We start from the raw sequence: 13675 nt of genomic DNA, 5'->3' as shown, positions 1-13675 counted from the left end.
AACTTATACATATAATAATCTCTTAGGATTTTGCCATCATAATATAATTAAAGGGTACTAAAATCAGTTTATATATACATATAATCTTTTTAATTAAACCATCAAGTTTTGGAGAGAAAGAGAGAGGAAAGACCACTCGATCTCAAAAGACAGAAGGGAGCCTGTTTGGGCCCAGTCACAGTCGCACACTGCTGCTGCCGTCCGCCTTGCGCCCGTAGTCTTTCGCCACGTCACCAGTCGGATAAGCCCCGGCTCGAGACCGTCGGTACCGGGCCCCAGCGATTGGACGTGTCGCGCAAAGACTGGGCAATGAAACAACAGGAAATGAAATGAAACGGGACGCACCGCACGGTGCCGTCGGTCGTTCCACGCTGGGCGCCGCTGGCGTACGCCGGCAGCCCACTCGTCGCGAGCTCGCCACGCATCCGTCCGATCCATGCCCGTACGGCCCTCATTCTCTGCATCTGGCCCTTTGCCAGCAGCATAAATCTCCGTCTCCGCCTACCATGTCCTAAGGGAAAACGAGCAAGCCTGCGACGCGTACGAGACAAGCCGAGGGTTAACATAGCATCGCCATGAGAAGAGCGTAAAGCTTGAGGGCCCCGAGACGGCATGCCGTGAGCTGGAAGGCCAAGGCCGTCATGGGGCACTTCATCTTAATGAAGCCATCGCAATCCCTTGCCTCCTTTTCTCCACTATAAAAGCAAACCACCTTCAGATCTCTCCTCACTGACTTCTAGCTTCTACGACTGGTAGGAGGAGGCGGAGAATGGGTCGCACCACCGTACTGTCTCTTACCTTCTTCCTCCTCGCCCTCGTCGCCATAGTCGGCGCACGGCCGGCCACTTTCCTTCAAGATTTCCGCATCACCTGGGCAGAAACTCACATCAAGCAGCTGCAAGGAGGCACTGCAATCCAGCTGATGCTGGACCCGTCCTCAGGTACTGAGATCAGCTTCTCATCTGTATACTTTGCCAACATCTTACTGCAGTACATATGCATCGTCCAACTTCTCCTCATTCTCCGGAGTGACTCAGGTTGTGGGTTTGCCTCCAACAAGCAGTACCACTACGGCCGCGTTAGCATGAAGATTAAGCTCATCCCTGCCGACTCCGCCGGCACCGTCACCGCTTTCTATGTTCGTCGGTCGTATAGCATTATTCAAGTCTTCATTTTACGTCGTATGATTAGGTTGGGATGATCGATGGATTCTGCAGATGAACTCGGACACCGACACCGTTCGTGACGAGCTGGACTTCGAGTTCTTGGGGAACCGGAGCGGGCAGCCATACACAGTGCAGACTAATATCTACGCTCATGGGAAGGGCGACCGCGAGCAGAGAGTCAACCTTTGGTTCGATCCCGCTGCAGACTACCACACCTATTCAATCCTTTGGAACCATTACCACGTCGTGTAAGCTCTTCTCCTTCCATATCTACTTCTCTGTAAATTCATGTCATACGTTTCAGAATCAAAATGGAGTACCCGATGAAAGAGCGACGTTAATGGTGTGCGCATCCAAACAAAGTAGCCAAAAGGAGAGACCGCATGAATAGGCTTCTGTTTCGTTTCAAAGGCAACCGAATCATTTGATCCCCATGCAACTGTGAATATTTCTTCTTGTTGCCAAGATACGAGTGAATTGCATGACGGCATGTCGATAGATATGGACATGTTAGCTTGTGTCATGCGCCTTATGAATGCTGTGCAAGATAGATCTATCCATATAACACCACCAACCCAACTATAGCAGAAGTACGATGCGTTACAGTAACATTTAGACGGTTGACTTGGGTTTACATGTGCACCCGTTGACGCGATGCAGTAAAGATGACATCTTTTCTAACTTGAGTTGCTTCTTTGGTGATTGCTCTCTGCCGTTCAGTTTCTCCGTCGACGACGTGCCGATTAGGGTGTACAAGAACAACGAGGGCAGGGGGGTACCGTACCCCAAGGCGCAGCCCATGGGGGTGTACTCCACGCTCTGGGAGGCCGACGACTGGGCGACGCGAGGCGGGCTGGAGAAGATCGACTGGAGCAAGGCGCCCTTCTACGCCTACTACAAGGACTTCGACATCGAGGGCTGCGCCGTTCCCGGCCCCGCCAACTGCGCCTCCAACCCCAACAACTGGTGGGAGGGGGCGGTGTACCGGCAGCTGAGCCCCGAGCAAGCCAGGAAGTACAGGTGGGTGAGGACCCAGTACATGATCTACGACTACTGCACCGACAAGTCCCGGTACCCAGTCCCCCCGCCGGAATGCCTCTCCGGGATCTGAGATAAAAGTGTGTTTGCCTACATTTGTGCCGAGCTGAAAGGAATCATACAATAAGGCGACGCCAGTGACATATAGCAAGGTGGTGTATTGTCTCTACCAGTTTACGTTCTCCATTGTGTGTGTATGTGATATCAGTTTCTGCTATATCGAGGAAGCTTTATATATATATACATATCCTACTCTTTAATGTGTGTGACCGGTGATTACATCTCGGAAACCTGTGGTGTTCAAAAGACTTATGTAGCAGTGGTGGGTCCTACAAATAAGTCGCATTGCGAAGTGATGGATCTTGTGGTGGAACCCACCATTTACTGCTGAGACCGAGTCCCCATAAAATCGATCGTCACTTGATGATCACCGAAATCAAATAGGTATTCTGCAAGCCTTGTCCTCGTCCTATCAATCGCCTTTCACTTTAATGTCGCCTTCATCAACTTCTGCGAGCATTAGATGGACGTAGACCGACATCCTTGACCGAGATACTCGGACTTGTCTTTTATTTGACCCACAATGGTATGACCGTTGTATCGCGTCCATGATGTCAACGTGGAAGTCGACTTAATCATGCAACTGTATCATGCAGCTTAGTTCGTACGTAAACCGAAAGCAGCAACACAAGAAGTACAACTCAAAACTACGATGCAGTCTTCGACAACATGGAAGATCAAAGAGTATTCGATCTAATCGCTAAGGAAGACATCATCAGTATCTGTGGTTTAGAGATCAGAAACCAAGGCGATACAGGCCGTCGCCATTGAAGTGCCCATCCATGTACAGGGAGGCAGCAGCAGCGCTTGGGCCTTGGAACCCATCCATCACCACAAACTGCATCTCCTCCGATGGCTTCCAGTGCCGCTTTCTCTGGTTGATGAACCAGTTGTCGATCTGCTTCATATCGAGTCCGGTGGACTCCGCTAACTCCGGTGTTCAAATTTGCAAGCACATTACTATCACCTCATGGAGAAGAAAGCAGCAGAAGAGCACTTACCGAGGGATACGGCCATTTGTAATGCAACTCCCACCAGTTCTTCTTCTTCTTCTTCTTCTCCGAGAGCTCTTGCAGGAGGCTACTCAAGCATCCACCACACTTCGTCAGAAGATGATGCTTCAGCTCTTGGTCTTCAGTGCATGGGCCAAGCTGGGGGATGTCCATCTCCTCATCACTGCCTTCTTGGTCTTCTTCCACGGGATAAACTCCAAACTTCTCTTCTGGTAACCAAACAAGAGAAAACACACACCGATAGACTCCACAGTCACTACTGAAATATATTTGCCATATCAATACCTTCCTAGAGACTATATTGGGCTCGCATACTTCAATGTGGCAGGAGCTAACAATGGATGTGTTCATGTGTGACATCTTGTAAGAGGGTTTGACAATAAACCGGAAAAACTAGCAAAATATGTGAATGCAAGAGAATAGTTATTGAAGTTAATTTCTTCGGTGTCATTTTCAGGAAGAACAAGTCAGCAAAGATTTCCATTAGTATCCAGGAAAAAGGTTTGGGAGAACAAATGTCGCAATACAACACAGTATGATTCGAGTGGAATAATAAGCTTGCTTACAACAACAAATGCAAGAACTTTGTGTTCTACTCATCAGGAAGCACAGTTAGCAAATCTGTCCTGCCTTGTGCAGATTAAGGATTATGTCAAATATAATTGCATCTGGGCAGGATGAAATTGACCTGATGATCGCTTTCAGAGTTCTTTTCATGTGGTCATCAGGTCCCATCATGCATTGCAAGCCACAGTGCAATACCAAAAGCTAGTTAGGAGAAAGTAAGCACTCTAAACTAAATTTAATGTCATTCTATTGGAGAGATCCTATTCCTCGCACAGTAGTTTATTCAGGAATTAAATCTTCAAACTAATTTGTATTGTTACCATCAATGTGTTTACAAGGCAAGAGAGCCGGCCCTCAGAAATAGGTTGTTTTCTCATGTCATTTCAAGAACCAGTGAGACACACAGCAAATCAACAGTGATAGGAAGATGTTATCTACCACTGTGTGCTGTCTGAATTAATGAAGCTGTTGACATCTTAAAACTTTGGTAGATTTACCACAACATCATACAAAGCGGAAAGAGTTGTCTGGTTAATTGATCACATGAGATGGAGCATGTACAGTCCCCCAAGGATGACTTGGTTGTTCTTGAGGTTAATGGGGATCAAGATGTTCTCCTTGAAACCCGACACATTTAGAACCTCTCTCTCTCTCTCTCTCTCTCTCTCTCTCATGAATCTTTTCAGCTGGGCTTCCTCCCTTACGACATTTTTCTACCAGATAAATGACTTTTCAAGACATGTGTATACATCGATTGGATCAAGTATTATATTGTTCAGAATCATGAGGAAGACTCGATAGATTATAGGCCAAAAAGAAATGGGTTAAGTAACATTAATGCAATAAAAGCGGCCTGTGCAGATCTTTCATTCAGTGTTGCGGGAAATAAGGGATTCTCCTCGTAAAGTTGCACGTACTTCGGCTTACTGACATACGACCGGAGCGCACCTCGGCATTGCAGTGTTGAAGCCTCAACCAGTCCCAAACCCAAAGTCTAAACCTTCGCTTTCAACTTTTCCATATGGAGAAAGGTTTGGGAGAAGTAAATATAAACCCAATATTTATGTGTGCATGAATTCCTCTGACGTCTTTTTGGTGATCAACATTGCTTTTGTTTCTTCTTCGACTTCCCCTTCTTCCAAGTAAAGCTTTGACCTCACTACTTTTTCCATCAAAATGAAGGTTTAATTACCGTTAGATGTTATGGGAAGGGAGCCACCGTCGACCGAGATGGAGTTGAGCTGAGATTCTACACTCCGGAGGAACGCCATGGCTTCTTGCAGTGGCCTCGACAGCTCTTCTTCGTACTTGACGAGCATATCATGGCACGCCTCCTATCACAACCCATCAGGCAAAGAAACACGTGGCATAGGAAATGGAAGGCAACGTCAATAAGGGAGATCGAGTTTACACCATGAACTGATCGAGCTCGGAGTCCGGTGCTGCATCCCGGCAGATCAAACTCGCTCGCAGTCTCATATCAAACTCCTGAGCAACGGCCGACAGCCGAGAAGCTACCTCTGGTGGTGCTCCCACCTGCAAGCACGTGATGAGAGAATTGTTGGCAGAAGGAAGCGGTGAGAGGAAGCTCGGACCATGGAGATGATGTGTTCCTTCTGGCATTCTACGTAAGCAGAGACAAGGCTGGAGCACTGCGGGTGGGAGATGATCTTGGCCTTGATGGCGTGATCGTCGCCCTGAGGGATTCGCGAAGTGGAAGCTCCTTGGGGTTTGGGTTGGAGAAGGTTGGGGTTTTCGTGGTGGTCGCTGATGAGAAAAGAGTTGATGGGGTTGCAGTATGCGGTTGAGGGAGTTGCTACCATTGCATCTGCTGCAGCTACTTTGTCTGGCCGTAGAGGAAGAGGTGAACAGCAAACCTCCCCACGGATTGCCTCCCGGCTGGGAAACTCCTCCATTCCCGAGCATCAAACTCGCCAAAATATACGAAGAATAAGTAGAATAATTCTACGAGAATTCACGAGAAACCCCAACAGAATAGATGATTTTTCTCAACAGAATAGAGAGATTTCCTCATATAGTTGGGAAAATCTTATCTTCTATCATGCCCCAACAAGATGGTGCTCCTGATACATTGATACAAAAAATGGTTTACAAGTGAGAGACTTCATGAATAGGGCAAAAGTGCTACTGTTGCGATTGCTATTGCTAGAGCCTCTTAGGAATGTGGCTGCAGTGGCGTTGGTTGCTGGCTGAAGACAAGAGCGAAGCTTCACTTTTCTCAACGACGTTGGTCGTTGGCCAAAGGCAAGAGCGAAACTTTGCTTTTCTCACTGCTTTGATATCATGATGAAAATAATAGAAGATAAGAACAATTATTGAAGAAACTTTATTGAAGAAGCTTTATTGAAGAAATGAAGAAGCTTCAATACATTAACATGTTAAATCTTATCTTCTATCAATGAGAACATTGAGAAGTAGAGAGAGGCCGAGGGAGGGAGATGGACTGGAAAGCAACACCATGCACACGCAAATTGGATTTAGCTTTCCAGTGGCGATAGAAAGACACCCCCGCATTCCTCCCAGACTCCCATCCCCATTAGCTCATCTCATTTGCAGTGGTGTTCCGATCAACCACCAGCACTGCCCATACAAGATCTAAATCCTGTAAGTCTCCTCGTTCTTCCATTATTTGACGAGACTCCTGCCATTAGTGTTCCACTGGTCGTGAACCAAAAGTGACATTGATATGGTGCATTTTGGTACCATCCACATAGCAGCAGACAAAGGATATTCGAACCGACGAAAAATGACACCTCAGACCCGAACATGATGACCAAGCGACCTCCACGTTGTTCGTCGTTGTACAGGTCGACATCGAACACACCAAAGCTGCTCTACGAAATACGAGATATCGTCGACCCATACAGCGTCGAACACCCTTAGGTCGTTCCGCAAAACTCGGAACAGCGCCGCATGGTGCCAACCCATACGGGTTGGTCAAGGCTCGACTGCAAGGTATGAGTCACCCTCTCAAGAAGTCGACAGTTATTAAAGGACCGCGTACGACTGACCGCCCTGTTGCAAGTATAAAAGCCAAATCTCTTACTAATAAGAGGGGACTTCAAACACTCAACTCTCTCTCATTTTTCATCAAAAGTTAACTAAAGCTTTAGAAGGATCGGATCAAAAAAACCTCCCTCCCGACCTCGACCTGAGTGCAAGGATTGGCGATGCAGAAGCATGCGATGACATTCGCAATCCAACCCAACCCAACCCAACCCAACGTCTATCTCGACTACCAAAGTTCTCACGTCACGCACCCTTGAACATTCAGGATCGAATCGAGCTGACCGCTCGACCACGGTATAAAGGTGCAACAATTTACATCATCCCATTTCTTCGTGCACCTCCCGTTTCTTCATGCACCTGGCTTTGTTTATTTTTATATATCTGTCTTATCGAACTACTCTGACCTGAGAACTTGTTGTCAGCATAAGCAGGAGAAGAAGTAATCATAAACGAGATGGAGGGGAGTGCGGAATGACAGGGAGGTTGTAGGTTAGGGTTCGGGAATGAAGTAGAAGACATGATATGGCAAAGATGCATGATGGATCATAGTTGATATGACATCTTGTCTATTTCGCAGGCGAGTTGAAGTCTGAGCCGTGCAAATTTATTCCTCTCTGGAGATACCCTATGGATTAAACTCTTAGTTATCAAGTTATGCTGCATCAACTATTTATATGTTTATGCTATCAAGCTACATTTCTCTACCATACGTCACATGTTACTTGTTATAGGAATTATCATTTAAGAAATTAAACGTGATTTAAATCATGAGAAATAATTGTTCATATATTACACGACACAATCAACAAATCAAACTTTGTTGTGAATTGTCGATAGAAGCTTTTTCATTGAGTTTAATAAGTGGGGCCCAGAAAAGACAACCACGACTTATTTCGTGGCCTCCAATTCTACCGAGACTCATGTCGTGTGGGACCAACGTCACGTGGGTGTGACGCACCCATAGTCATCCAATCAATCAGGTATGAATGCCTTATCCATCCATGATTTCTCACTTTCATTCATGCCTTTCCCCACACGCTTTCTTCTCCCTCCTTTCCTCCGCATCTTCGGTCCCAATCACCGGACAACGGTCACATGAGCCGCCGCCCCCCACCCGCCACCCCCCACACACACACTGTTCCCACATCGAAGCAAGGAAAACGTAGCGTGTATGCCTCCCTCCATCGGAAAGGTCACGGCTTCCTGCGTCGTCCCCGTACTCTGCATGACACAGAATAACACGAAGCTTCCTTGCTTCCTCCTTCCACCAGCGTGGACAGCAAGAACAAGAAAGATTATTTATACTCGATGTTACAGTCAAATACATGGGGTTACCGTAGGAAACTATAGCGGAGTTTCTTGATTTCTATCTTCGTGCAGGCAAAGCCAGGTTAGAGAGAGAATTGGCGCATGAGTATCAAGTGTTATTCCCAAAGCCCGAGGAAGAAAGAGTGGGGGTGGGTCATGCATGCGGTACTGGGTGCGAGGAGCAGAGTCTTCCCACGCTAGCTAACATGTTGCCGAATGGATGAAGGGATTGAAGAAGCGAGGAGTTGGTGGTGCCGCCGCGAATTCTTCGGCACCGCCGCTGTTGCAGCTGTCGGCAGAGCCTCCAACCCTGTTGCAGGAAGGGCACATGGTGAGGGTGGCCGCCGGAAGCTGCATGTAGAGCGGCGGCGTGAACTTGAGGGCCTTCAGCTCCTGCAGCTCCTTCCGCAGCCTCCGGTTCTCGACGGTCAGCGACTCGCAGCACCTCTTCAGGAGCTCGCGGTCGACTTCCGTCTGCTTCAGCTTAGTCCTGGGTGTCACGCGATCGTTAGATATGATGATCCAAATGACATCAACCAAGTTGTGTGTGATTTCAAGGGGCGTGCGTGCGTGCGTGGTGTTACACACGAGAAACAGACACAAACCTTGCTCTCCTGTTCTGGAACCATACTTCCACCTGCCGTGGCCGAAGATTCAATTGCTTGGCCAAGGCATGCTTCTGTTTCTGCATGCTCATCGAATTAAAAGACGGTCAATGGTCAGTGGAGAGAGAGAGAGAGAGAGAGAAAGAGAGAGAGAGAGAGAGAGAGAGAGAGAGAGAGAGAGAGAGAGACTGTTATGTTTCATAGAACACAGCTCTTGGGACTCACAGGATTAAGGTTACTGTGCTCCTTGAACCTGTCTTCCAACATGGCCGACTGCTCCTTTGTGAGCCTAAGTTTCTTCCTGCCACTGCCATCGTTATCGTCGTCGCGTGCTCCTCGAAAGGTGGCCAGCTCTACCTCCGCTTCCTCACCTCCCACGACCTCCTTCTCCTTCTTGATCGTCTGAGGGTAGGCAGCGGAAAACGACGAGACCGTGCTGTGACTGAGAGGAGATGACGGTCGTAGCTGACCACCTTCCACGCACCCCTTGTAAGCTTCCGCCTCCTGCACGGCTTCGCCCCCGCATCCCTCATCGGAGAGGCTTAACGTGAGCGATGCCTGCCTCTGAGCCATGGATCGATGATCCGTCGACCACGTGGTGCTCTTTCCGCCGATGCCCAATTCGAGACTGAGGCCGGTGTCGCACAATTCCACCTCTCTGCTCTTTTCCATGCTTCGTTCAGTTTCTTCCCCTCTTCAACTCACTCTATCTCTCTCTCTCTCCTCTATATATTATAGTCTTCTTCTTCTTCTTCTTCTTCTTTTTCTTCTTCACGAGAAAGAGACAGGGTGATGGTGTTGATGGGGCTTGTGGTGAGAATATGGGATGAGAATAAGATCGAGTCTCACGAACATGTATGTAGACTACAGACGATGACAAAAGGAAGCAACCTAACTCCCCTGCACTAAAGAAAAGGAAGGGCCAAAGACCAGCTATCTCCTGGAAGAGGAGGCAGGAAGAGGGAGATGACTGCGTGGATTCACATGGGAAAGGGTGCAACAAGTACATGAAATTATTACCCAAAAGCACCAAGTGTGTGATCTTGCCTCCCTTTTCACACCCCACCCACTCCTTGCGATCTCATTAACCGCTGCCCTTCCTTTTCCATTTCCCTTTCCCTTTCCCTTTCACTCCTCCCCTCATCTGCGACCTTCTTTTCTCCTTTATCCACTCATATCCAAAGCTTCTGTAGCTCATGGTGCACATGAGGTGTTGGCTCTCTCTTCAAGTACATGTGGCTTCTGCCCTCCGCTTGTCCCGGCTTTCCTCGGCAAGTGACGGTGGCGGTGAGGTGGACCGATGAACTAATGCCACGGGCTCACTTGCACCGTGTCTCGCTTCCAAGAGGAAACCGAACGGATGTGAGATGTAAACTACAGCTGCAAGCCATGAGATTTCGGGAAGATCCAGCGAAGTGACACTTCTCCTAAACCATTAAGCCGATGCTTGCTGAGCCATTAAAGTACGCATGCAATGACCTCTCCCTCTCTCTCTCTCTCTCTCTCTCTCTCTGCCCACCGCTCCTCCTCCATAATGTGAATGCATCGATGACAAGTGCAGAATGAACAGCCAATGTCGTCTAATTGCACTCACTGTAAGCGTGCATACAAAGGTATGAGAATCGACTACAACGACAGTCCGACAAACCAGTATCTAATAACCTATCAAAGAATAATTGTTTCATCCACGTCAACCCAAACCACATAATATCAATGCAAGTAATTAATATCCATGCAAGTACATAATACTACCAGTGGGAGTTTGGGAGTCACCAAGTACAAGATAATATAGTATTTTTTTTTTCTTACTTGGATCAAAAACACTAAAATAATCTATGTCAACATGTTAAAGAGAAACTATATCATGCTATGATAAGACATAATAAATAATTATTAACACTGTGATATATGAGAAATACATATACTAAAGGAACAAAGATTTATTTCTTTGCTTATTTTATGTTTCCTTGTCCTCTTCACTGTGAAAACCCACCCACCCACCCACCTACATTGATTACAAAAGATGAAAAAGCCAAAGTGGGCGCCAACCCATGATCACCCTAATAATCTCGGTCAACATCCAATCAAATCTACCACACTTGGCCACCCATCTTTCTTCAACATCAACATGGCTAACCACGTCGAGGAATCCACGCTTATAGGTGTGGAGAGACGGGGCAAACCCATTTCAATTTCCACCCTCGGATTAATTGGGTCTCATTCATTTTCACATCCCCATCACCAAATCCCCATATCTTAGGTGGACCCTCTTTCTTTCTCTCGCAATAATAAACTTGCATGAATCAGTCAACTTGGTTACTATCAATCTGCTTTTGTTCCCGATGCACTTATTGCAAGAGAAAAAGGGTGCACATGAATGATAGAATGTCAACGAGTAAGATTGTTCATGTTTGGACAATCTTATTATATATATCAGATAAAGCTTCATGTTTGGACCACCCTACGTGAATTAGGCAACCACCACTTTAACTATGATGTTGATCATTCTTTGCATTATCTCGCTTTTGTTAAAGTTGGAGACTATATGGTCCATCACAATGTTCCCGATATATATACTTTCACAGACAAAAAACCTAAGAAAGGAAGCCATAGTAAGGGCACGAAGAACTTGGTAATCTTGCTGGTGAAGCAATTTAATGTCTTGAAGTATCTCGATCGACTTCTTAAGCAAGGCAACAAGGGTATGCACTTGGACGGATGAAGTCGCATTCAAAGGCAGAGACTACGACATTAAAAGACAAGAGACTGCGAAGACAAAACCACTGTCTCGTTGCGGTGATGGGTCAAATTGTAGACGCTGCACACCTGTAAGGAAGGACTCGTTAGGTGGAAGGAGAGTCCACCTACCTACTTACTACATTTCGACTCGATCGACATGTCGATGATCAAAGGGTTTAGTTCATGGCCACGTATGTCTCTTGTTGATGCTGACGACGAGGAATATTTGAGTGGAGTCGACGTTTACAGCAAGATATCATGCGAGAGTTCTAAGTAGACGAGAACGGAAGTAAAGACTTGTCTTGAGATGCATGCATGACTAACAACACGGACACGAATCTTAAAGCATGTGTTCCTCGTATTATTGATTTAAAAAAAATTATTAGCGAATTCCAAGAGAAAAATCGTTCTTTCGAGTATAAAAAATACTATAAAACTATTAAACATATCATAACTAACAATATAATCTTATTTATAAGATGTAACTAAACACTATAATTTATTTGTTATAATCCCTGAAGTGTCTATTGATCCGTAAACTAAGCTGATTTAATTCTTTAGTTAATTATGTTATTTTGGTGGATATGTAAAATATGATTATAGTGTTTTAGTGAAAATATAAAAAATACTATAAAAATATTAATAATATTATAACTAACAATATAAATCTTATATACGGAGGATTATTAATAAGATATAAACCAAATATTGTTTTATTTATCTTACGAAAGAAAAATATTTCAGGTATTATGACAAATAGGAAACATTCATTATGAATTAAATATAAAATATGGGATGTCTGAGTTTTCAGGAGAATTCATCATTCTTTAAATTTGATTTATAATAGAATATGCCCCATACTCATGCATGGTCAAAGACCCTCTGTGTGATCACCTTTTGGCTTCCACCGTAGTTACTATTGACGTGACTCCATGGAGAGATGTACCCTAATCACGCGTTAATGGACCATGGCATCTCTCTACAGACTCCCCCACTGCAACCGTGAAACACGGCATTAGCAAAAGCAACAAGAACAAAATACAACAAAAGCTCCTTATCCAATGATCTAACATTTTATTCCGGGCTTGGGTTCGATTAACTTTTATCAGTGACATTTTATGCGGAGTTAGTGAGTGATTGAATTTGTTGGTGAATCTTTACGCTGTGGTCGAGGTGTCAGCGAGACTTAGTCTTGTCCCGGATGCGTAAGGTTATCCATGCGGATTGCTCGGGTTAGGTCCAAGCGTCGTCTCCTGAGCACGGTTCTCTCTTGATGGATTGCAATTGCTTCGTTATCAGTTCCTGCATAAATGTTGAGGTCGGAAGGGGGATTTCCTTACTCGACCCATTCGAAGTTCAAGTTAGTATTGTGGAATCACGGGGAGTTGAGTGTCCTGCCTTCCTGATCAAGGAGGGTTAGTTTTTATACCTGCGAGGATGAGTTGGTCGTACATGATCAATTAACTACGATCGACTTCTCGGGCGACTGGTTTAAGCTTTTGTGCGAGCGTCGATCGACCTGTATGAATCGGCACCGCGCGATGCCACCCCGAGCTTTCCGGGACGATTATATATTGATGATGTTGTTCGTACGGAGAGGCAACGAGTGGCTACCCGTCACGTGTGTGCTACGTGCCACATCAGACTTGAAGTTCCACGTCTGCATCATCATGTCTGCTTGATTGGGTTCATACCAAAATATGCCGAATTTATACCAAAGTATGTTATATTATCACTCTCATTTATTCCTATAACAAGCTTGATCACATAGAAGGTGTTAACTAATCTAGCTTAGTCGAAAAAGACTTCGATACATCGCATAATCTTATAGATAGATTATGATTTTTGTTATTAGTTATGGGTTTGACTTGTGTAATATCATATTTTCTAATTATCGCTAATTAGTCGTATGGTGTTTTATAGAAAAGGTAGTTGATTTCGATCTAATAAGGCAAAAATTAAACTAGAAAAGTTATTTATTTATGAATGAGTAATTGAAATTACTCATTAAGTCTGTGCTTGATATTGATCGGATATTCACGTTGTGTAATGGTTGTCGGGCAGCCCATTGACTCGGACCAATTGAAACTTCAATGTCAATGGGCTAATCGACCGGGATTCGGATGTGGTTTGATCAGCCCGTTTAGGC

General features: G+C 45.5%; 3 protein-coding genes across 3 annotated transcripts; 1 reads left to right on the top strand and 2 right to left on the bottom strand.

Moving 5' to 3' along the window:
• Positions 1-369: 369 nt before the first annotated feature.
• LOC135645076 (probable xyloglucan endotransglucosylase/hydrolase protein 7) lies at positions 370-2464 on the top strand. Its single transcript, XM_065163142.1, has 4 exons — positions 370-941; positions 1038-1138; positions 1218-1414; positions 1887-2464. Exons 1-4 carry the CDS (start codon positions 770-772, stop codon positions 2275-2277), a joined length of 861 nt encoding a protein of 286 aa, XP_065019214.1. The 5' UTR covers positions 370-769; the 3' UTR covers positions 2278-2464.
• Positions 2465-3000: 536 nt separating this feature from the next.
• LOC103994328 (homeobox protein knotted-1-like 6) lies at positions 3001-5760 on the bottom strand. The gene is made up of 5 exons (XM_065164325.1): positions 5440-5760; positions 5258-5380; positions 5037-5178; positions 3266-3486; positions 3001-3195 (listed from the first exon to the last, which is right to left on the bottom strand). The coding sequence occupies exons 1-5, from the start codon at positions 5758-5760 to the stop codon at positions 3001-3003; spliced, it is 1002 nt and encodes a 333-aa protein (XP_065020397.1).
• A 2350-nt stretch (positions 5761-8110) lies between these two features.
• Positions 8111-9909, bottom strand: LOC103993813 (homeobox-leucine zipper protein HOX19). The gene is made up of 3 exons (XM_009414006.3): positions 9013-9909; positions 8788-8867; positions 8111-8672 (listed from the first exon to the last, which is right to left on the bottom strand). The coding sequence occupies exons 1-3, from the start codon at positions 9457-9459 to the stop codon at positions 8384-8386; spliced, it is 816 nt and encodes a 271-aa protein (XP_009412281.1). The 5' UTR covers positions 9460-9909; the 3' UTR covers positions 8111-8383.
• Positions 9910-13675: the final 3766 nt, after the last annotated feature.

Source organism: Musa acuminata, chromosome BXJ3-8 (genome assembly GCF_036884655.1).
Source record: "Musa acuminata AAA Group cultivar baxijiao chromosome BXJ3-8, Cavendish_Baxijiao_AAA, whole genome shotgun sequence".
Lineage (NCBI taxonomy): Eukaryota > Viridiplantae > Streptophyta > Magnoliopsida > Zingiberales > Musaceae > Musa > Musa acuminata.
Note: the sequence above shows the minus strand (reverse complement) of the source record. Positions and strands in the feature narration are given on the sequence as shown.